Source organism: Papio anubis, chromosome 2, assembly GCF_008728515.1.
Source record: "Papio anubis isolate 15944 chromosome 2, Panubis1.0, whole genome shotgun sequence".
NCBI lineage: Eukaryota > Metazoa > Chordata > Mammalia > Primates > Cercopithecidae > Papio > Papio anubis.
This window is the reverse complement of record NC_044977.1, coordinates 44,031,896-44,054,517: the sequence shown is the minus strand read 5'-3', so window position 1 is coordinate 44,054,517 and position 22,622 is coordinate 44,031,896. Positions and strand designations below refer to the sequence as shown.

Here is a 22,622-nt window from a genome sequence, read left to right as displayed (position 1 = left end):
GAAAGCCTGGGGAATTCTAATTCCCCACATCCAGAAGTGTAGGTCAAGAGGAGGCAGCAGGATCAAGCCATGTGGTGTTCAGAAAGAAAGAGACCTTTGAAGATTATAGAAAAAAAGAGGAATGAGCCTAGAGGAAGAGAATCTTTATGCTGGGAAGGGTAGGGACAACAATGGAGCAAGGCCCCAGGGAAGGCACAGGGGAGGGTCCAGTCCACAGCAGACAGGGCTGTCCCCCTCTTTGAGGCAGGCTGTTGAACTCTGAGAGAGGAGGAAATGGAGATAGGTGGTGGAGAGGGAGGAGTTCAGCCTGCCCGAGGGACACGGTTCTTTGGAGGAGGACATGGAGATAGGTGATGGAGAGGGAGGAGTTCAGCCTGCCCAAGGGACATGGTTCTTTGGTGGAGAGGGAGGAGTTCAGCCTGCCCAAGGGACATGGTTCTTTGGAGGAGGAAATGGAGATAGGTGATGGAGAGGGAGGAGTTCAGCCTGCCCCAGGGACATGGTTCTTTGGGTGGAGGACATGGAGACAGGTGATGGAGAGTGAGGGAGTCCCAGCCTGCCTGAGGGCATGGTTCTTGTGAGAGGGAGGAGTTCAGCCTGCCCGAGGGGTGCATTCTTTGGTGGAGAGGGAGGAGTTCAGCCTGCCTGAGGGGCATGGTTCTTTGGAGGAGGAAATGGAGACAGTAAGATGGAAGAGGGGAGGGTCTGAAATGCCTGAGGCATGGTTCTTTGAGGAGTGGAGATAGGTGGTAGAGAAGGGGGAGGGGGAGTTCAGCCTGCCTGAGGGGCATGGTCTTGGAGGAGGGAAATGGAGATAGGTGGTGGAGAGGGGAGGAGTCTGAAATGGGAGGGGATGAAGCCAACTGGGACACGTGTTCTTTGGGAGGAGGAAATGGAGGGTGGAGGAATGGAGGGAGGGAAATGGAGATAGGTGGATGGATGGAGGAGGGGATATGGAATGGAGGAGGAAATGGAGATAGGTGGTAGAGAGGGAGGTCCAGCCCGCCGCCGAGGACACATGGTTCTGGTGGGAGAGGGGAGGAGTTCAGCCTGTCCGAGGGACACGTCTTGGAGGAGGAGCAAATGGAGAATAGGTGGTAGAGGAGGAGTTCAGTCTGCCTACATGATTGGCCTTTGGGAGGAGGAAATGTGGAGAGATAGGTGGTGGAGAGGGAGGAGTTCAGCCCATGAGGCCATGACGGTTCTTGGAGGAGGAAACGGAGATAGGTGGTGGAGAGGGAGTGGAGTTCAGCCTTCTAGGGACACGGTCTGGGAGGAGGAAATGGAGATAGGTGGAGAGGGAGGAGTTCAGCCTGCCCGAGGTACATGGTTCTTTGGTGGAGAGGGAGGAGTTCAGCCTGCCCGAGGGACATGGTTCTTTGGGTAGAACAGTAGACAAGAATCAGTCCAGGGTCAGGGTAGGCTTTGGGTACTGAGGAGAGGGAAATGAAACCATCACTGGAGATCTTCTCTCAAGAATGACAGTAGGACTGGGTAGGACATGAGCTTCAGGGTTGCTGACAGGGTACTAGGGCACAGCGAAAGCTCTGTTGAAAGCTTTGGCTACAGTATCTGTGCCAGGCTCCAAGCTGAGTGAAGGCAGAATGGAGCTAATGCACCATATAAATGGGGTATGCCCAGCGAGGGTGGGAGATGTCCTGTTGGATGATGACATCCCAGAAAAGAGGGAAAGGTGTTGATTTTGTTCCTCTCATATCCATCCTCTCCCAAATGACAAGAGGATATCAGAAAGGGTCAAAATAAGGGACTAAAACCACAGATAGACATATCAAGGGTCAAGATCTTGGACGTGCATAATCACGGTAGGTAGGTGGAGGACTTTGGTACCAACGAGGCTGAGCAGCAATGAAGCTCTAGGATTTGATCAATAATTGACATAGATGCTGAAATTACAGAGGACAATAAGCAGAGATGAAGTATAAGGACCCCCGATAAAGTCAATATAACAATAGACCTGCAAGATGTTAATGAATACACATCACAGACACATAAATTTTTAGGGAATGAGGTTATTCTATGGTTTGGAAAATGCCAGATTAAAAAAAAAAAAAAAGTTCTTTACTGCAGGACTTTCCAGAGCCTTAAAATGTTAATGTACTTTAGTGGACATTGTAATTCTCCAAGAAGGAGAGCTACGATGTCCAGCATTTCCCAAACTTCTTTGAGAATAGAACCCCATTTTCTTTGTAGAGGATCATCCTGTGGAACTGTTGGAAAACACTTTGAGAGATGCAGGTCCAGGGTACAAAAGATTGTGCCACAGCAACATAAGGTTTCCCTGGGAACAGTGGAAACCAGTGAGGAAAACCACATTGGTGGGAGATAAGGAGGCAGAGAGGAATCATGAGAAGGTGGCCAAAAGGTGGGCGTGTATGCACATGAAGACAATAGGGTGAAATAGACCCTACATGGGAAGGCTGGATAAAAGGGACAGTGGGTGCTGTGACTTATAAGTAGTACAAAGGATATCAGAGAGGGCCAAGGGGAACTTGTGAGCTGTGAATGACAGAGCAGAATGGGGCAGTGCTGGAACAATGGAGGCTCACTGAGGGACAGCCCCAAATCCTGTCACACAGACATGCAAACGCCCAACATGCAGAAGCTTCTGGGCTGCCCTGGATTATTCCCAATGTACGTTCCCATGGCAGCATGGTTTTCTTTTCGCCTGGCCAAGGCTGGGTACTAGCAGGGGAGGGCAGGCTCAATTAACAAACAGCCTGTTTCTCTACTCACCACCTTCCTTGCAGTGCTTTCTTCTTCTCAGAAAGAAATCCAACTGGTAAACTGCATTATTTAATTATAGGTTTCTTTATTTTGTTTTATTTTTGTGTTTTATCTTTTATGTTTTAAAAGCTCAGGATGTAAGAGTTGGTTGGTTTGGGTTTTTGGTTTTTTTTTTTTGTTTTGGGGTTTGTTTTTGTTTTTTTAGATGCAGCCAGTCATTCTCTTCCCAGTATATTCAGTGTCCTTCCCAGACATGGAAGGGCAATGTTCCCTAAGCCCAGAAGTTTCTGGCACCACAAGCGCAGGTGCAGTTGAATAAGGCTGAACCCAGGCTGTTCGGCTTACATTGGCAAATGGGGGAGAGCTATGCTCCCAGCCCCCTTCGTCCTGCTCAGGGAATTTTCTACCTGCCTCATTCCTGACTGCCTTCCTGGCCACATTGCTTCTATGAGCTCCATTAGGACTACCCCCTACCACCTGAGAAGGTTTTTTTCTGGGGCTCCGCCCAGGGCTCTGACTGAATTTACTTGGGAAAAAATAAACCATGAACATCAAGCAAGGGTCTCCACGTTAGAGTGTACTGTGCATGCATATGCCCCAAACTGATGTGGAATAGGATGATGCTCAGAGGAATACATTAGATCCAGGAAGGTCTCCTGGAGGAGGCAAAGTAGGAACTGACTCTGGAAGGAGAGGAGAGGCTCAAACTGGCAGAAGGCATGGAGAAGGCACTGCAGAGGGAAAGAAGTGTCAGGCACAAGAGAAATGGAAGGATTGGCAGGATATCCAGGGGACAGGAAGAACATCAGGTTAACTAAGGACTATAAAAAGAAGGAAGAAAAGATAAGATTGGGCTCCCAGAGGGCTGTGGACCACATCCTTGGGAGCCCAGGCTATGGGGATCAGCAGAAATCAGAGGCCTGGCACTGCTCAATGGCCTCTAGGATTTCTGCACAAGGTCTTCCCATATGCTTAGCAAGCAAATGGAATCCAAGTTTCTAAAGGTTTTAAAGGTTGCTCACCTATGCCTCTCCCCGTACCCAAATCACTGCTGCGTAATCCTGCCAAGGAGTTGTTCTGCCTGTACTTCAACATCTTCAGTGGCAGGGGGCTCATTACCTTATAAGATATACTAGTCCCTAATGGGAAGAGGCAGCTGCCAGGTCACTCTCGTCTAACAGCAATGACAATAATAAATTACTATTGCTACTACTGCTAACAATAATTACAATAATATAGAATGCACTTAGTCATTATAAAGTCTTCTGCACACTCCCATTGCATGCCTGCCCTCACCTCTCACACCTACACTCTGAATCATCAGGCTCTCGCCCTTTCTCCAATGAGGTGGGAGACAACTGCTGCTTAACTTCCCCTTTCCTTTATCCCCTTCCCACCTCCTCTTCTCTCTGTTTTGTCTGTCGCCCAACAGCCAAACCAACAGTGCCTGTGGCATGAACCTGTGCTCTACAGGACTGGAATAGCTCTTGCTCTGTGACTGCACTGCTACTTCTTGTAGATCACCAAAATCACCCAGAAATAAAGCTTTGGTCCATGAGGTATAAGCACATGGCATGTTTCTCAAAATATGATCTTCGGCTACTAACATTGTCTACCCCAGCCCCTGCCTCAGACCCTACCAGAAATTCTGATCCAGGAGGCCTAGAGTGGAGCCCTGGAACAGGCACCCAGAGTGATTGTGGCATACCTTATTGTTTGAGAATGACTGCCTTAGGGGCTCTGGCCAGTCTTTGGCTTCAATTATATCAGGGGTCACCAGACTTTTTCTTGAAGGGTCAGATATTAAATATTTCAGGCTAATGGGCCAAATGGTCTCTGCAATAGCTACTCAACTCTGTTGTTGTAATGAGAAGGCAGCCATTAACACTATCTATAGTAGGTTGAATAATAGTCCACAAATACATCATGGCAAAGACTTTGCAAATATGATTAAGTTAACCATCTTGAGATAGGGCGATTATTCTAGATTATCTAGGTGGACCCTAAATGTAGTCACAGGTATCCTTAAAAGAGAGAGGCAGAGAAAGATTTGACACAGATGCAAGAGGAGAAGGCAATTTGACCCTGGAGTTAGAGATGGGAATGATGCAGCCACAAGCCAAGGAATGTCAGCAGCCATTGGAAGCTGGGAGTGGAAAGGAACCAATTTTCTCTCAGAACCTCTGGAAGCACAGCCCTGCTGACCCCTAGATTTCAGCCCCATGAAACTGATTTCTGGCTTCCAGAACTGTGCAATAATAAGTTTCTATTGTTCTAAGCCACCAAGCTTATGGAAATTTGTTGCACCATCAATGGAAAACTAATACACTCCATAAACAAATATACATTGCTGTGTACCAATAAAACTTTATTTATAAAAACTGGTGGATGGCCCACCAGCTACAGATTGCTGACCCCAGAGTGAGACATTAAGAGGTCTTTGTGCACAAGATGTATAGGAGAGAGAAGTCATATAAATATTTGGAAGTCATTATTCAGAAAAAAACAAAAACTAAACATATAAACACGAACCCTCACTTGAGTTCCCTTTGCCAGGAAAGAAAGAAAAGGAGGAAACAAAAACTCCTTTAAAAATCTCCTGTCCCTGATCCATGCAGAAATGAACTGAAATAAAACCTCAGGGAATGTGCCAAGTGCCCAGATTCTCCAGTTGAAGCAACTCTCACAGGGCCAGGCCAGGGGACTGAGGTTGGATGGGAAGCTCGGGGAATGTCCCTTTGGTTCTGGGTGTCCTTTAGAACGCCCAGCTGGGGCCAGAGCCCTCCTTTCTCTCTCCGTCTGCCTCAGCAGAAAGGAAGCAGCTGCCCCAAGCATAACTTCGCCTCCCCTACTTCTCCCCCACTAACACACAAGTGAATCTGAACACATGTGCGCGCACACTTCTTCTCTAGGTCCTTTACAAAGGAAAGTCCCACAAATACTCACCAGACACGAAGGCCACTTTTTCCTTTAGGATAGGAAGGACATCAGAAGCTTTCAAACCATCATTCCGAAAAGACCCTGTGGGAAAACAAACCAGAAGGAATCAAGGTGAGAGGAGCCAGCTGGCTGAATCGCAGGGTCCCATCCTCAGTCTCCCAATCCCATCATCAGTCGGCAAGTCCTGCCTTGTCCAGGTCCTACAGCCCAGCCCGATGGACCAGGAGAGGGTCCGCAACAGAAGGGATACTTCCACACGATGCCAGCTACAGGGGTGACCAGGGCTACAACCCCCCCGTCCTTCTCAAGCAGAGGACAAACCTCCATGCCCTGGGGGCAAAAAAAAAAAAAAAAAACCAGCCCTGTTGCTGTTGAGCAACTTGAAGATGGAGGACTTTTACAAAATCATGTTTGTACCTCTAGTGCCTAGCACAGTGTCTTGAACATACTCAGCACCCAGGAAATATCTGTTGAATTAGTTAACTGATATCAAGATGGATTACAAAGTCCTAAATAAAGATTTACAAAGTCCTTTTTGCCTTTCCTCTGGCACAACTATTAGTCTTTATTTTACAAACAAGGAAAGTAAACCACAAAACTCCTACTGAAGGAAGCAAAGTTGATGACAATATTCCTCTCCCCACCTCTTCCTCCCCCACTCAATGTCATCATCATCAGTCCACGATAGACAGGAGATGGGGAGACACAAATCTCCTGGGAAGGAAATGCACTACCTTGTTTAACTTGTTCTCTTTCTAAATCTTGCTTCCCATTTAGAAAGTCCTTTTACATTCCAGTTGAGTCCCTGTTTTGGGGGCTGGAGGCAGAAGCTCGGGGCTCCCAAAGAACGGAAACTAAAGATGTGCCTGGAGGAACAGTAGCCTCAGGAGGCAAAGGACAATCCAGCCCAGTGTGGGATGTGTGGGAAGTCAGGACCCAGCTTCCACATCCAAAAACCCCAGGCTAGCCCACTGCACCCCTATCATTTAACCTAAGAACCCCACAGGGACTCTCAGGGAGAGCCACCCACGCTTACAGCAATTCGAGCTCTAACTGAGGTCTCTGTTATGTGTCACCATTAGGGATATGACACAGATAGACCCCAGAAGGTGAGCGGTTGTAAGTCAGCTCAGGGAGCAGAACCAGATACCATGGATGCCCCCTCGGGTGCCTTTCTCCACTTGGCTTATACCCTTGGGGTCCAAATTTGACAATTTACAGAGGAAAGCAACATGCTGGGCAGAACAATCCCACTCAATCCTTCAATCTCTAAACATCGACTGTTTCAAGAAACCCACCTGGGAATTTTGGCAATAAAATTCCAAGCCAGGCGTAAGATCACTGGCCTAGGGAAGTGAAGTGGGCCAACTGCACACTCAATCAAGGAGGAAGAGAGATATGTCCTCAGAATGCCAGCGTCTATGATCAGAGGTCATACCCTAAACCTAAAGCAAATTTCCTAAGTGTCTCTGACCATTTTGCCTATTTTTTCTCTTTCATTTTACACCAAATGAAGACTGCAAGTCTTTTATTCATCAGTTGTTTCTCTTTACTAGCTGACAGAGAACTAGCTACAAGGCTCACTTTGAGAAGACCTTGAACAATAGGAAAACAAAATAACACCATAAAAAAGAATACTTGAACTTCAAAGCCTATAAGCATTATTTTGAACTTTCTATCCTTAGTTGCTACAGATATTTATGCTCTAATTTTATCTTCTCCACAGAAAAACAATTAAATTTCACTAATAGAGGTTAATTAGGATCAATATAAATTATTATAGAATTTACAAACAGATATATAAAGTATTTTTTTATCCTTATGCAACGAGGAGACATTTAGCTTCCTTGGCAATCTATTAGGCTTTATCTGTTAGACAAGGATCTTTAATACATGACTTGTTTGTGAAAAATGATGCTTCTGTATCAAAATACATGATTTTCCTTTGTGAAATATATCTTTCTATACATTAATTTTAAAACACTTTCCTCTATGTAACCATGCACTCTACTAATTTCTATAGAAAAAAAATGTAATATAAAAGGTAAATTTCAGTCTTATCTTCTTTCAGATTATTTACAAGTTCAAAAATAGCAAGGCCCAAACTAATGAGATTTACTATATAAAAAGAATCCACATAACTCTCTTTTCTCCTAAACTCTTGTCCTGTTTTTTTCTTCTGTCCTCCCTCTTGTCCCCTACTGTGTTGCAGTACACAAGAGGGTCCTAATTCTAAATAGCCCTAAGACCTTAAGAAAGGGTTTCAAATTTGCTATAATGGAAGCAAAAGGTTCCCCATCCTATCTCCTCTCTACTCCCACCCTTGGAGAGGAAGAGGAAGCTCCAAGTCTCATCCATCACACCCACTCATTGTGCCCCACCTCTTCCTTCTCCCCACCAGGGCCCAGGACCGGAGAGAAGGTGTGCAGTTTGTCCATGCAGCTTGCAGTCATGGGCTCCAGCAAATATCAGTGCCTCGGGTTGGGCTGTTCTAGGATTCCTAGGGCTTCTACTTCCCAGGCCAGGGTCCTCCCCGACCCTGTAGAGGCCACTGCTGTGCCTGGTTGTGTGTCCACCATAAGAAAACCTAAAGTGTCCAGATTTACAAAATCCAAACTAGGGGACAATCATTTCCAATTACAACTAAAATTTTCACATTATAAAAGGATTTGCTCCAGAGTCTCTTCAAATAAAAGTTCCCCTAGTGATTTGAATTAGTTTTTCATTTGCCAAAAATTAAATTACATATAACTTTTCAACAATATATGTATTATGTAAAGCCAAGTAGAGCTAATTAGCCCAGCAGCTCAGAAATTGGTGACCTTGCATATAAAACCTATTTGCACTGGCTAAAGATCCTATGTAGCATATCAATTCCCCCAGGGCCCTTGTGAAACCAGCTGTTGGAATATATAATAAAGGAGAAGTTCATTGAATGCTAATTCAAACAGGACCAATGAAATAGCAACATGTTTTCACTATCCGGTACATGTCTTGGTAGACTCATGGTAAATGTTCAATAAATATTTGATGAAAGAATAAATGAATGAATGAAACGCTGACCCTTCCTAAAATGACTTACACAAGGTCAATGACTTCATCTGTCACACCAAGCACTGGCTATCTGAGTAGATGCCCTCCAGGGTACTACTCAGCTCTAATACTCTGAGACTTTCTAAACCTTCTCTTCATATTTGTTGGCCTTTAAGATCCTCAGATTATCAGATCAATATGCTTTAAAAGGAAGTACTGGGAATAAATTCCCTAACAAGATTCATTCCACCTTGGGAAGATAAAACATTTCACTGGCTTCCTGGCCAATTTTTCCCCCAGAATCAGTTTATAGATGTTCAAGGGCAGATCACCCCATTTTGCAGGTAGCCCAAAATGCCAAAATGGGAGAAGAGTGATGGAAGAATTTCCATGAGGCTTAACCTCTTGAAGGAAGTAAGCTTACATTATCATTGCCATTTCTGGTATAAAGTATACGTGATAGAACTGTTAGAAAATAAACTCTAGATCAAGCTTGTGCAACCTGTGGTCCGCAGGCCTCATGCAGCCCAGGGCAGCTTTGAATGCAGTCCAACACAAATTTGTAAACTTTCTTAAAACATTATGAGATTTTTTTGCAATTTTTTTTTTTAGCTTTTCAGCTGTCATTAGTATTAGTGTATTTTCTGTGTGGTCCAAGACAATTCTTTTTCTTCCAATGTGGCCCATAGAAGCCAAAAGACTGGACACTCCTGCTCTAGACCAATCATAGACCTGTTTCCACCTTTTAAAAAAAAAAGCCAGTTGAAACAGGCTTGCTACCTCTAAAGAAGGCCTGAGAAGACATTCAAAAAACCCTAAGCCCTTGGAGTTGCTGCAGGAAAAAACAAAAAACAAAATCAGGGGTAGTAACTTCATGGACCTGACCCAAGACGGGTTGTGGGTCGTGGGTGTTGTGCTTCTTCTTAAGGACAAAGGCATGCTTCACCGGCATTCAGTGCTAATCCCACCCCATTTGTGTCCTGCTGTTGTCAGAATTACAAGCCTGCTGTTCCGTTAATTAGCAAAGTTGAAATGCTCCACATCTATTAAGGAAGTACAAATTATCCCTGCCATCTCCCCAGGATCCTCCCGCATGGGTCTTCTCCAAGCCCCACTTTTGCTTCTCCTTGCTCCAAATGTGTTATGCTTACATTGCTTCTAGTCATCATTTCCCACGTTAGAAAATGCCAAACACCCTCACTCTGGCTCCCAGCCTCTGTGTGACCTTAATGGCAATGGTAAAACTGGCCCTTGAGCCACCAGCCCTGTCTGTGGTTTTGTGGGTGTAGAGTAGCAGTATATTCCCCAGGGCACCTGTGTTCCATACTAACCTCCTTCAGAAAGCAATCCTTATTTCAACAAGTGAAGAAGCAAACAACAGAGTGGGTGTTTATAGAGCATTTGGAGGTTCAAGCTGCCAGAGTATACATGGATTGCTCTTTGTTTCCTTTTGGTTCTCAGACACACCCCTTTAATGTGCACCTATTTAGAAGTTACTATGTACAGTGTTCTAACATTGCTTCAAGTGGGCCTGAGCCCTGTTTCTGCACACTTCCCTATGCTCAGGTTTCTGCCTTCTCTTTCTGCTTCACCCTGTGGTGTCCAGCATGGGAGCCTTACTCAAAATGGCACTGAGTCACTGAACAAGAGGCTGCATAAAAGAGATCTGGCTTACAATTGAGAGGTGCAGGAGCTCATTTGGCTGGACCTTAGTTTGGTTGTAATTTTGAAATTTTCCTATTCCTAAGGTCATTGTTTCATTAATTCTATATTGAGCACTATGTGCCAGGCCATATGTCAGGCTTTGGTGGTAGTAAGACAAATAAGAAATGGATCCTGCTCTCCAGGGGCTTCCAAGCGGAGACAAACAGGTTTCCAAATAGGACAATTAAACTGTTATCAGAGACAGGATATCACCTGTACAAAATGCAAGGAGACTCAAAAAAAAATTTTTTTTAAAAAGAGCTTCTTAAAGATGAGTCCTAAAACCTTGCAACTCAAGGTAATAAGCATCACATATACCTAGAACCTTGCTGGAAATGCAAAATCTCAAGTTCCACCCCAGACTTACAGAGTCAGAGCCTACATTTTAACAAGAAACCCAGGTGAGGCCAGGCATGGTAGCTCATGTCTATAATACCAGCACTTTGGGAGGCTAAGGCAGGCAGACAACTTGAGCCCAGGAGTTTGAGACCAGCACGGGCAACATGACAAAACCCTATCTATATAAAAAAAATACAACAAAAATTAGCCAGTCATGGTGGCACACATCTGTAGTCCCAGCCACTTGGGAGGGTGAGGTGGGAGGACTGATTGCGCCAGGGAGGTCAAGGCTGCAGTGAGCTGTGATCACGCCACTGCACTCCAGCCTGGGTGACAGAACAAGACCCAGTCCCAATGCCCTCCACCACACACACACAAAAACCCAGCTGATCCATATGCACATTATACTTTGGGAAGTTGTGCACTAAAGTATGTCTTTCCATTCCAGAGTCACCTCAGAGGCAGAAGATGGAGAAAAGCATCCTGCAGCCTGGCCTAAACAGGACCTCTAAAATCTCATCTAACACTATTCATCACCCCTCCAGCCCCTACCATGGGAAGACCCCTCTCCACTGCCCAGAGATTCCAGAGATTCAGCCATTACCCTGTAATTGTCTATTATTCAAATTCAGCTCTGGAATAAAAAGGCTATCTGGGAGGTAGATGAATTCCCCCTCCAGGGCATTAAGACTGGACTACATCTTACTTTTTGGTGGCAGGAGTGTTTATGAATAACACCTGTCCAAACTGCTCAGAATTTTGGTAGCTTAAACCATTCCTTCATGTACCAGATGTTTTCATTTCACCACAAATCTTCCTTCCTACCCTCAGAGCCCTACCTTCTCTAACTACTCTCAGTGCCATAAATACTGTCACTGATAATATTTACAGACCAAGATGCCATCTCTAAGATAGCCCTGGAGGACAGAGAAGCCAGTCCGTTTATGCCTCTTTATCCCAACTGCACCCCTACTCACAGGTACAAAGTCCTGAACGCTGGGGAAATGCTGGACAAGAAACAGAAAGGAGGGGTGCTCCCACCTGGGGAGTTCTGCATCTGAGAACACAGTGCCCATCTCAGGCAATTCTCTCCCTTGGAGGGGAAACCCAATTTCTACTCTCTGACAATTTCCAGCCTCATAAAATACCCAGTGTCCATCTCCCCTGACACCAGGAAGCTACCAGACTGCATAAAAAACCAGTGAAGACTGTGAGATTCTGATAAAGATCCTCCCACCCTTCCCCCAACCTGACCATCCTGTATCCACTATATCTTAATTATTGGTGCCGTCATCCACGGAGCTAACCAAACAGAAACCTGGGAAGCACTCTAGACTCCTCCCCCTCCCCCATCACACATATTGATTCAGCTACTTGGTTCTGTTGATCCTACCTCTTAAATCTGTCTCTAATGTGTCATTTCCTCTGTGCAGTTTCCCTGGCCTCCCCATCAAGCTGAGCTGTCTCCAGTTGTACTTGATACTCCATCACTCCTGAATGGCATTTATGCGTTTTCGTGTACTCCCCATTAACTGATCATGATGCCTTGAGGGTAAGGAACATGTAGTATTCCTTATTCTACCCCAGAACCCAGCACAGTGCCTGTCACAAAAAAGAGTCAAGAAATACTGAAACTGACCACGCACAGGCACAGAGAAGACAGAGAATGGCAAGTTGAGATGATCTATCAGGTCAGTCTCCACAGAGAAGATGATATTCAAACTAGATTGTAAATAACAGAATAGGCAAGGGATGGTGGGAAGCAGTACATGCCAAGGCAGAGACGGAGGGGCAAACAAACTGTATGCTATGGATGAAGAGATTTTACTCATTGAACAGAAAAGCAGAGTTAGTGGGTGATGAAAAGGAGTGCATGGAGGAGGGTGGGCTCTGTGGTCTGACTCCCAACAGGGTGGACACCTAGGGAGGCATCGGCAAAGATGCCACTGTAAGTGCCTTCGGAGACTCCAAGACCCAGGTCTGTGCTACAGCAAGGGGTAGAGTTAGGTGGAATCTCGCTGGTCCCAGAAGAAGGCTGTGGCTCCTGAATAGGGCTTGGCCCAGCAGGCTCTGATCCCAACCTCCAGGTCACATTCTGCTTTATCTTTGAGGATATGGGGAGGTTGGGACTTGGCCCCTGCTGAAGTTAGTTTTAGAATAGGGGGTAGGGGCACTGGAACTTTGTCTCTTTTGATCTTCTCCCTAACTCCCAGGAGAGGCAGGAAGCATGTTTGTGGGTAACCTCCTGGGATCTGCTGGGACAGTAGCAGGCAGACAGTTCATGTGAGACCCCATGAAAGTGCAATGTGAAACTGAATCATAAAGGAAAGAGACATAAAGTCCTGGTCTCTTCTGTGTAGAAAATAGATGGGTGAGGCCCTTAGGAGAAGACACTGTCAGTGAAACTGGAGTTAGCAGAGAACCTATTAGAAGCAAGATCTTCATTCCCTTCATTCTCCCTTCTTTCATCCCCTCCTTTCCTATGTTAACACAAGAGGAAAAGAGAGGTGGCAAGAGTGGGAGAAAACAATAAGGAAAAGGAGTAAGAGCAAGAGATAAAGAGTTGGAGAGAAAGATACACACACACACACACACACACACACACACACACAGAGAGAGACAGAGAAAGAAATGGAGGTGAATGTTCCTGTCTCCTCTTTATAGACCCTAAGGAGCTTTTAAGGAAACTGTTGAAAAATGCCTCCAGTGACTATAAATATGTTCCTTAGAGTTCTCCTTACATCAATTACCACCAGCCGGGTGTGGTGGCTCACACCAGTAATCCCAGCACTTTGGGAGGCCCAGGTGGGCAGATCGCAAGGTCAGAAGTTTGAGACCAGCCTGGCCAACTAAAAGCCTGGCCATAGTGAAACCCTGTCTCTACTAAAAATACAAAAATTAGCCAGTTGTGGTGGTGTGAGCCCATAATCCTAGCTACTCAGGAGGCTGAGGCTGGAGAACTGCGTGAACCTGGGAGGCAGAGGTTGCAGTGAGCCGAGATCGTGCCACTGCACTCCAGCCTGGGAGACAGAGGAAGACTCCATCTCACAAAACAAAACAAAACAAAACAAAACAAAACAAAAACACCTACCACCAAGACAGAAAGTGTGTGCTTAAAGGAAGGAATAAACCTGGCAGAGAGAGAAAGACTGGGCGGCTTTATGTCAGCAACCAAACACACAGCAGTGTGGAGACCCACATGCCTCTCCCCAACCTGAAAATCTACCTGTGCCCAATGGGGCCAACTCCCCACAGTCGTCCTTCATCACTGTCACCCACAAACATCAAATGGACCAAGGAGCATCCCCCTCCTTAGGTGGCAGGTGTGCAGGAGGGATGGTCGGCAGAGTTCTCCTCTTTGGCCATGGGATTTCTAAGCAAAGGACACCTGGGAGCCTCTGCTAACTTGATTTCAACACAAAAAGGGGAAAAAAATGTGTTCTTCCTTTGGCAATTGCTAAACATTGAGCTTTTCTAAGCAAACTGACCAGGCCTCCTGTAAGCTGAGGCAGCAGCCATAGACTTGGCTATAACCAGGTTGGGCAGCCTTTACACTGGAGAAAAGCAATGTCTACCTTCTCTCAACTCTGATATGCATTTGAAGTTTATTTTCATAAATGACCATCTTCTGCCTTGCACTATAGTGAGCTGGACAGCTTCCTTAGGGTGCCTGCCCTAACTGCTCCATCACCATCTGGGCTGGACTCACTTGTCTGCCTCAGTATATCACTGGCATGTACCTCCCTGTTCTGCCATTGTTCACCACTGCATCTGGCTCCCTCACTAGACTCTAAACTCATTGAGGGCAGAGGCTGAGTACTTCTCTCAATAGCTTTAGTGATTGGTACACAGCTGGCACTTAATGAGTGACCCAGAGGCAGAGTTTTTCACATCCCAAGTGTCACGACACCTTCTACATAAAAAGTGTTTAGTAACTGCCATGTCTCTTCCTTCCATGGTGCTTCTTTGTGCTTATTTCTACCTCCATGTTCATCTTTCTTTCTCTCTCACATGAACTCTAATTGAGGCCAATTTCAATATTAACTTTCTAAAGTCAATATTGGCTATAAAGGCCTGGCTAATGGGCTACCTTTGAGGAACGGAAATTTGTAACACTTTCCATTGCTACATTAGCTCCATTAAAGATCACTAATAATTAGCACTTTAAACACACGGGTAACGCCTCTCTAAGCCCAGCTAATGAGCAAACCATTTCTGTTTATTCTTCACAAGATTTAATATTAGCTCGAGTTGAGACCTCAGCTGCAATACACACAGGCTTATTCACTCTTCCTCCCTCCCTCCCTCCCTCCCTCCCCAGAAAAGTTGACATCTGGAGTATGGTACAGACACAAGAAAATGGCCACTTCAGAAGTGATTCTATCCACCCACTGCGTTTGTTTTGAAACTGATTGTTTTCTAACTCACTAGGTTATCTGAAGTGCTCATACATCACAGGCAGTGGTGATAGTGGTAGATTTATTGTCTTTTTTGTTACTTTAAGCACTGCTCTTGGATGGTCCTCAAAGTAACACAGAACATTGGCTTGTCAGTGATTACTATGATCCAATTGTTGAACATTAGCTATGTATTTGCTATTATAATATATTTGGAGAGAGTTACAAAGGTGCCCAGGGGCAGAAAGTGTGTGCTGTGCAAGTTCAGACATAGAAAAGCTTTGCTCCTTGGGACCCTCATCTCAGTCCCCCTCCCTTTTCCCCAGCACAAACATCAATAATATTAATACTTAATTTAATCAGGGCATAAAGACTAGTTAAACATGAAGTTGCTGACTTGAAAAGCCAGTTCAGGGCTCTGTCATTATGGAAGGCACTCTGGCAGATATCTAAATATGAAATTGTCCAGCACCTATGGGATGCCTCTCCCCTCAACCATCTCTCCAACCCCCATGTGGGCGGCAGTAAAGTAGCAATGGCTGACCACAGAGTTTAGGGCACAGGACCCTCACAGGCAGCTCCTGGAACAGACCCTCTCACACAAGCCCAGAGTTTCTCCCCACTCCCAGTTGCACTCTTTCTGATTCTACAACCACGCCACTCCTGCTCCAGTGTCCTCACCATGACCATCAATGAACAATGTCACCGGGATACACTGGCACAGACTGGGCACAGGTCCACTACATACATGGAACAACTAGGACCAAAGTAACAACCAGGTTTGCAGAACTGCAGGTGCGGTCTGACAGCTGAGAAGGGACACATCCAAAGGTCATTTTACTGAACAAACTAGCAAACTAAAGCACCCTCTCCCCACCGCCAGGACATGTATGCCGCTGTCCTTGGTCCTGAACTAGTGTGACGCTGCTACTTGGAGTGGCTGCTGTCCATGTTGTCTTAGGGATATGTCAACCAAAAGAGAAAGAGGCAGAGATGAAAGAGATGTTAAGATATATCATGGAGATAAGAAATGTGAAGAAGCACTGGAGGAATATACATATAGAGAGATTACAGAAAAGAGGTTTGTTTGGTATTGTTTTCAAATTATTGTAGTAACCAAGAAACAAAGGTCTGTGTACATACCCCTACACACACACACAGACACAAACATACCCAGATCACATAGAAATGAGACAGCATGAACCTGTATGTCCCCTGATACAATGTTCAGGTATCTAGATAAATTGGCTAACCATATCTGATGGATTATCCATGGAAAGATTCCTGGAGTTTTAAGCAATTTTTGAGTCCCTACTTAAGTTATTGCCTTGGATATCCAAACATATACAATTCAACTCAATAAATATTTATTGAGCACCTATATGTGTCAGGCAAAGTTACAATCACTGTGGGTACAAAGGTAAACAATATAGAGTTCCTGACCTTAAGGGATTTTTAATTTAAGGAAAGAGTCAGACAAACCAACACGTAATTTCAAACCAACATGTAGTTTCAATTTCAAACCAACATGTAATATTCAACAAATATTCAGATAATCCAAAAGAGATACTAAAACTCTAGCTCTAAGGAAGTCTCTAAAATATGAAAAAGCAGTAACAAGAGAAGAGGCAATGGATTATGGGATCATCACCTAGGTCCTAGATTGGACAGGACAGGTGACAAGTCTCTGGTGGGTCTAGGAGAAGAGAGAGGACTAACTAAGACACAATGGGGTTTTCCCATGACCTAGACCCTATCCATAATAACAAAGAGATGAGTTAATGTTTGCTGGAGACAAACAACAAAGCTTCCCCTGTGGACCTAGCATAACCAGGGCCCAGCAGAAGCTAGAAAATTTGCCATGATTGGGAAAATATTTGACTCACGATGTCTGCTATTTCTTTAGAAAGAAGCATAACAATGTGAAGTGCTAAACAGGAACTCAGGGGTGATCTAGGTATCTCATGAAACCAAAATCCTTCTCCAGAATTCTGGAGGGTAGACTGGGTAATCCTCAACTCTACTCACCAGAGGACAGACTAAGTTATACTTTTTACCTGACAAACTGAAGCAGGCCTATAAACCCTGCCTCAAAATGTATGTGGTGGGGGAAAGCCATGAACTTCATGAAACTGTATGCAAACCATTGCATATCTGTCCATACGTGTCTATTCTTCTGAGAGACAATCTTTAAGTACAGTTGTCAACAGATTTTCAAGGGGATCTATGACACCCTAAATCATTGAGAACCACTAGCCTAGGGCAGTCACAGTGAGAGTCTACAAGTTACCTTGGGTTCTAACCACTAGATCCTATTACCTAGGCTCTGCCTCCCTCACAGCACACTTTATGACACTCGTGGTTTAGCTGGAATCCAATACCATGTTTGGGCTGGCAGAGAAAAAAATGAAATGATTTTGATTCCTTAGCTAAGATAAATGGAAACTGTGGCAGATGGTAGAAGGTGAAGGCTGTGTGAAGGATCCTGTGCTGTAAGAATAAGCTTTATCAGAGGTAGTTCTCTCTCATTATGGAGCTACTAAGAGCTGGAAGAACTGAGGTTAGTTGAACACAAAATGAGTTTTGTAGACACCAAGGCAGTAAGCCTTCCAAACTGATGACACCCCTGCCATTGGAGGGATGACAACTTGACCCCAGGCCCTTTTTCGATTCATGACACTGTCAAGGTTAGAGCCAGCAGAAAGGGTTTGCAAACATGTTTAACAAGATCTGCTGGAGCCTGAATAATGGCAAGATAAGGTTTCTAGAGTGTTCCTAGTGAGGCTGGAACCATATGACACACCTGGCCATTACTTGCTCAACGTGCTGTCTTCTACTTAAGACAGCAAGCCCTCCCAGGACAGGCATGTCTTGAGGGGAAGGTCACAGCCCTGAGTCAAGCATAGACTTTGGACAGAAGTCTGACTCCCAGCTCTAGTATTTATTAGCTGTGTGTCCTTGGACAGCTTAACCTCTCTGGGTCTCTGTTTCTTCACATGAGATAAGAATACCTACACTTCATAGGCTGTTATAATGATTAAGGGAAGAAAATTGAAAAACCAGACACCTACCTGACACTAAGTAAACATAATGCTCACTTTTCTCTGTTCATCTTGATATCTCCTTCATGGGGCCTGACACATGGTAGATGTTCAATAATAAGTACTGATTATACGAATGAGTGAGCAAGTGAATGAGTAAGTGAATGGAGTAAACTCAGAAAACGGCAGCTAAAAACTGCCTCCTCAACTTCCCACTGCACACCTGTAAGCCACACCGCTCACACCCATCTGTGTGCGTCCTCTGAATTTTTATTGTTTCCCTCTGCTACCCAATCTGGGCTATTTGGCGAGCACTACAACTACTCCTGCTCCCTTACCCAGGTGCCCCAGATGTAAAAGAAAGCCTGCTGTTCCCGAAGGAAGGCCAGCTGCCCAGCTGATTGTGCATTTGTGCCTCCTCCTGTGGCCAGGGGGCTATGGTCAGGGGCATCTCCATGACCATAGCTGCCAGCAGCTGCCAGCAGCTGGCAGGCCTTGTTCCTTCTTTTCCCAACTCCTCTTCCCCCTGCCCTTATGAGACTGGGTTCTACATAAAGATCTACAGGTCAAGGTGGCATTTCTGAGAAGCATGCCTACTGAAAACACATCCTGATAGCGGGGCCACCATCTGAGATGAAGAAGCCACCACATCTACCTAGTAGGCAGCCTTCAGAGCCCCATGGGAAGAGGTCTGGGGAGAGTCATTGACCTGTGAGTCGTTTTCTTAGTTGGACTTGAGTTGTCAGGCTATAGTAAGTAGGGGGAGTTCACAGAGAAAGAAAAGCTAGAGAGGTTATGTTACCCTTAACACACAGAGCTAGGTGTGCAGGCACAGGAAAATGGTGAATACAAATCCAAGTGAGTTGGATACTAAAATCTGCTTGCTACACGTAGAATAAATGTCCCCAGGTTGCTTAGATTCTCAGTTCCACGCTCTCTGAAATGATTTTCTCACCAACTCCCCAGCACTCATAATTCTCTCCCAGTAATCTTAGCAGACCTCTAAGAGGCTGGGATATCTGGTCCCCTGCTCTTTCAGCTCCCTGGAAAAGAGGAGTCCTTGCCATGACTAGAGAGCCATGAGATTGTCTTGTCCATGGATAAATGTGCATGTGTACTCAGAACATAGCCTATATGCTAAGAATAGAATAATTTTAAGTTAGAGAGTAAAGAGATTTATGATAGCTTCATATATTTCAAAAAATCAGAAACAACCTCAAATATTCAACCTCAGGGAAGTGGTTAAATAAACCATGGTATATCTACTCAATGTATTCATTAAATATTCATTAAATATTATACAAATATAATATCTTGGGAAATTTCCTGGTATATTGTTAAGTACGAAAAAGATTATAAAACAGTTATGTACAACCATATCTCAATTGTACATATAGTGTCTGTGTTTCTGTGTGTATAAAAACCATATCTATATGTACATATATATATGTACACAGCAGTTATCTCTGAAAATTGGATTGCAGATTTTGTTAATGTTTCTTTAATTTTTTCTATGTCAGATTTTTCTTATTTATTCTTGAAATAATTGGAAAAGAGCAAATTCTCTCTTTTGTATACTGATCCTTCATATATAGAATATCTGTAAAATATTCATACACTCAAAAAGTTTAATAATTAGGTTGTGGTTATGATAACAAGTCAAATAGCATTTTAAGAGCAACCTTATTTAAAGTTTAGAACAACTGTGTTACACAGCTGTTCACTCTGCAATGTGATCCTGTGGGAAATAAAAAATGGCTACCATTCATCACAGATAAAATTGTCTTATGACTAAAAGAACTGAAGTCCAAATGAGCTGTAAAAGGAAACTCCATTTTTCATTAGGTATAATTTTCCATGTATGCAAACAGGGTTTATCCCTTTGAAATGCAAGATATAAAAGAAGATTCAAGTAAAATAGAATTCAAATAAAATCAACATGTTTTTAGATTAAAAAGCTAAACATTACAGTGGATATCTGTTGAATGAATCTCTAAGTACCCGCTATGTGCCAAAGGGATTTTCGACTAGATGTTTACCTATAAAAACAAGTAGATAAAAATAATTAAACTTATTTTTAAAGATAAATAATGGATTGGTCTTGCCCTACCAGGTATGAAAGTATATATTTTAAATTCAATTATTAAAAGGTAGAGCAGACACAAGAATTAACATACAATGAATGGAGCCTGAAACATAGCCCTAATACAGATCTGGCATATTTTAAAATCTAATGCATGGTAAGGAAAGAATCTAAAGCAACGGAGAAAAGATAAAGTAGTCAATAAATAGCAATAAATGGCACTGGAAAAACTGAATATTTGGAAAAGAAAAATCCAGTTAATCCTGACAACTTCATACCATACACCAAAATAAAATAAATTTTAGACAGATTAGAGCCCAAATGTTTAATATGACATTTTAAAAAAAACCTTAAGAGAAAACATGCATGGTCATTTAACTGATCCCTGAATAAGAAAGAGCTCTCAAGGCACAAAAGTATTTAAAGAAATCAGAAAGGAAAATATTGATGGTTTTGTTTATGTAGAATTTAAACTATATGTCAGATTATAAACAAAATTTAAAAGGCAAATGACAAGCTAGGAAAAGTGTAGCAAATACGATAGAGAAAAAATTACTGCTCCCTATTTGAAAAATGGGCAAAGAATATAAATATACATTTCAAAAATGAGAGAAAATGGATGATAAACATATGAAAAAGCAGTCCACCTAATTAGTAATAAAGAAAATGCAAACTAAACAATGAGATGTTTTGGCCGGGCGCGGTGGCTCAAGCCTGTAATCCCAGCACTTTGGGAGGCCGAGACGGGCGGATCACGAGGTCAGGAGATCGAGACCATCCTGGCTAACACGGTGAAACCCCGTCTCTACTAAAAATACAAAAAACTAGCCGGGCGAGGTGGCGGGCGCCTGTAGTCCCAGCTACTCGGGAGGCTGAGGCCGGAGAATGGCGTGAACCCAGGAGGCGGAGCTTGCAGTGAGCTGAGATCCGGCCACTGCACTCCAACCTGGGCGGCAGAGCGAGACTCCGCCTCAAAAAACAAAACAAAACAAAACAAAACAAAACAAAACAAAACAATGAGATGTTTTAAAACCCATTAAATTTGCAAAGATTTTGAGAAGGCAATAATCATCAATGCTAGCAAGGGTTATAGGTTCCTGCCTATAACCCTGTTAGTGCAAGTAAAATTGCTTCAACCTTTTCAGGAAGCAATCTGGTAATATGAATAATAATAATACAGTGATCTAGTGATATCCCTTCTGGATGTCTATGTGAAGGAACTAAGGAAAAATCAGGACAGATATTTGCAAACAAGGTGTTTCATGCAATACTTTTTAATGTGGCCCCAAACTGCAAATATCCCAAATAGCCAACAGAAAGGGGATAGTTAAGATAAACTTGAAATAGGTATAAATTAAACACACATCAGCCATTACAATTTGTATTTTTGAGTAATTTTTAATTTCATGGAAGAATGCTTGCAACATATAAAGTAAAAATTAGGGTATTAATGATACACACACTATATAATTTAGGTTAAATCATATGAGATTGCTGAGACTCAACTTTTTTTTTTTTTTTAACCTTCTGAAATAGTGATTTGATGTGATCCCAAATATGGACATAATGTATTTCTGGGTTGTGAGATTATGGGGATATTTCATTTTTTTCTTTACACTTTTCTATAATTTTCAAACTTTCTACAATAAATATGTATTAAAATTAATGTTGTAAAAGTGTATAAAGACAAGGTAAAAAAAATACCCCAAATTTAAAACTGTATGAATCCACTTCTCTGGTTTCTCTTTTCTAGATTTTATAATCCTCTGCTTCTTTGGTCTCTTAATCCCCATGCCTTGCCTCGTTTTTGTCTGTTATTCTATTTATTTGCATGTTCTATAATTTGCTGTTTGAGGTTAATCCCCAGAATAAGAAGGAGAACTCTAGAAAGGCTCTGACCTCAGCTGTCAATCCCTTTTCCTCCAGGAAGCCTTCCCAAAAAGGCACAAGAGTCATGCAGTTTCTATCCCCAGAGATGGCCCTATGCTTTTCAGTCAACAGAGGTACCACAAAAGGGGAAGCAGGTAGCCTCCTCTCCACTTGTGTTGCCACTACCCCTCTAAAATTGAGAGGCAGAGGAGAGCCCTGAGAAGCACTGGGAGAGGACATGTCACCAAGAGATATGAGTCCTCATCATCCAACGATGAAGACTCCAAAAAACATCCAACTAGAACATAAAGTACAATGAGATGCTAGGCTGGGGTAACCAGGATTACTTCTCACCAGTGTGCTATTGGAGGGAGGCTGCTGCTGCCCTCTCCTAAGCCCATGGGCCTGTACCTTTTACCTGTGAGCCCACCATGGGATCACTGAATTGACTGATACAATTAATATTTAGAG

The 22,622-nt window shown here is 43.6% G+C and overlaps 1 protein-coding gene across 24 annotated transcripts in view; it reads right to left on the bottom strand.

The window, feature by feature from the left end:
* KALRN (kalirin RhoGEF kinase) overlaps positions 1–22,622 on the bottom strand; it is a 690,448-nt gene that overhangs the window by 492,462 nt on the left and 175,364 nt on the right. For all 24 annotated transcript variants that reach the window (XM_031662269.1, XM_031662306.1, XM_031662320.1 and 21 more), the window contains one exon: positions 5,692–5,766. In XM_031662269.1, the coding sequence (XP_031518129.1) occupies positions 5,692–5,766 (75 nt within the window). The remainder of the gene's footprint in view (positions 1–5,691; positions 5,767–22,622) is intronic.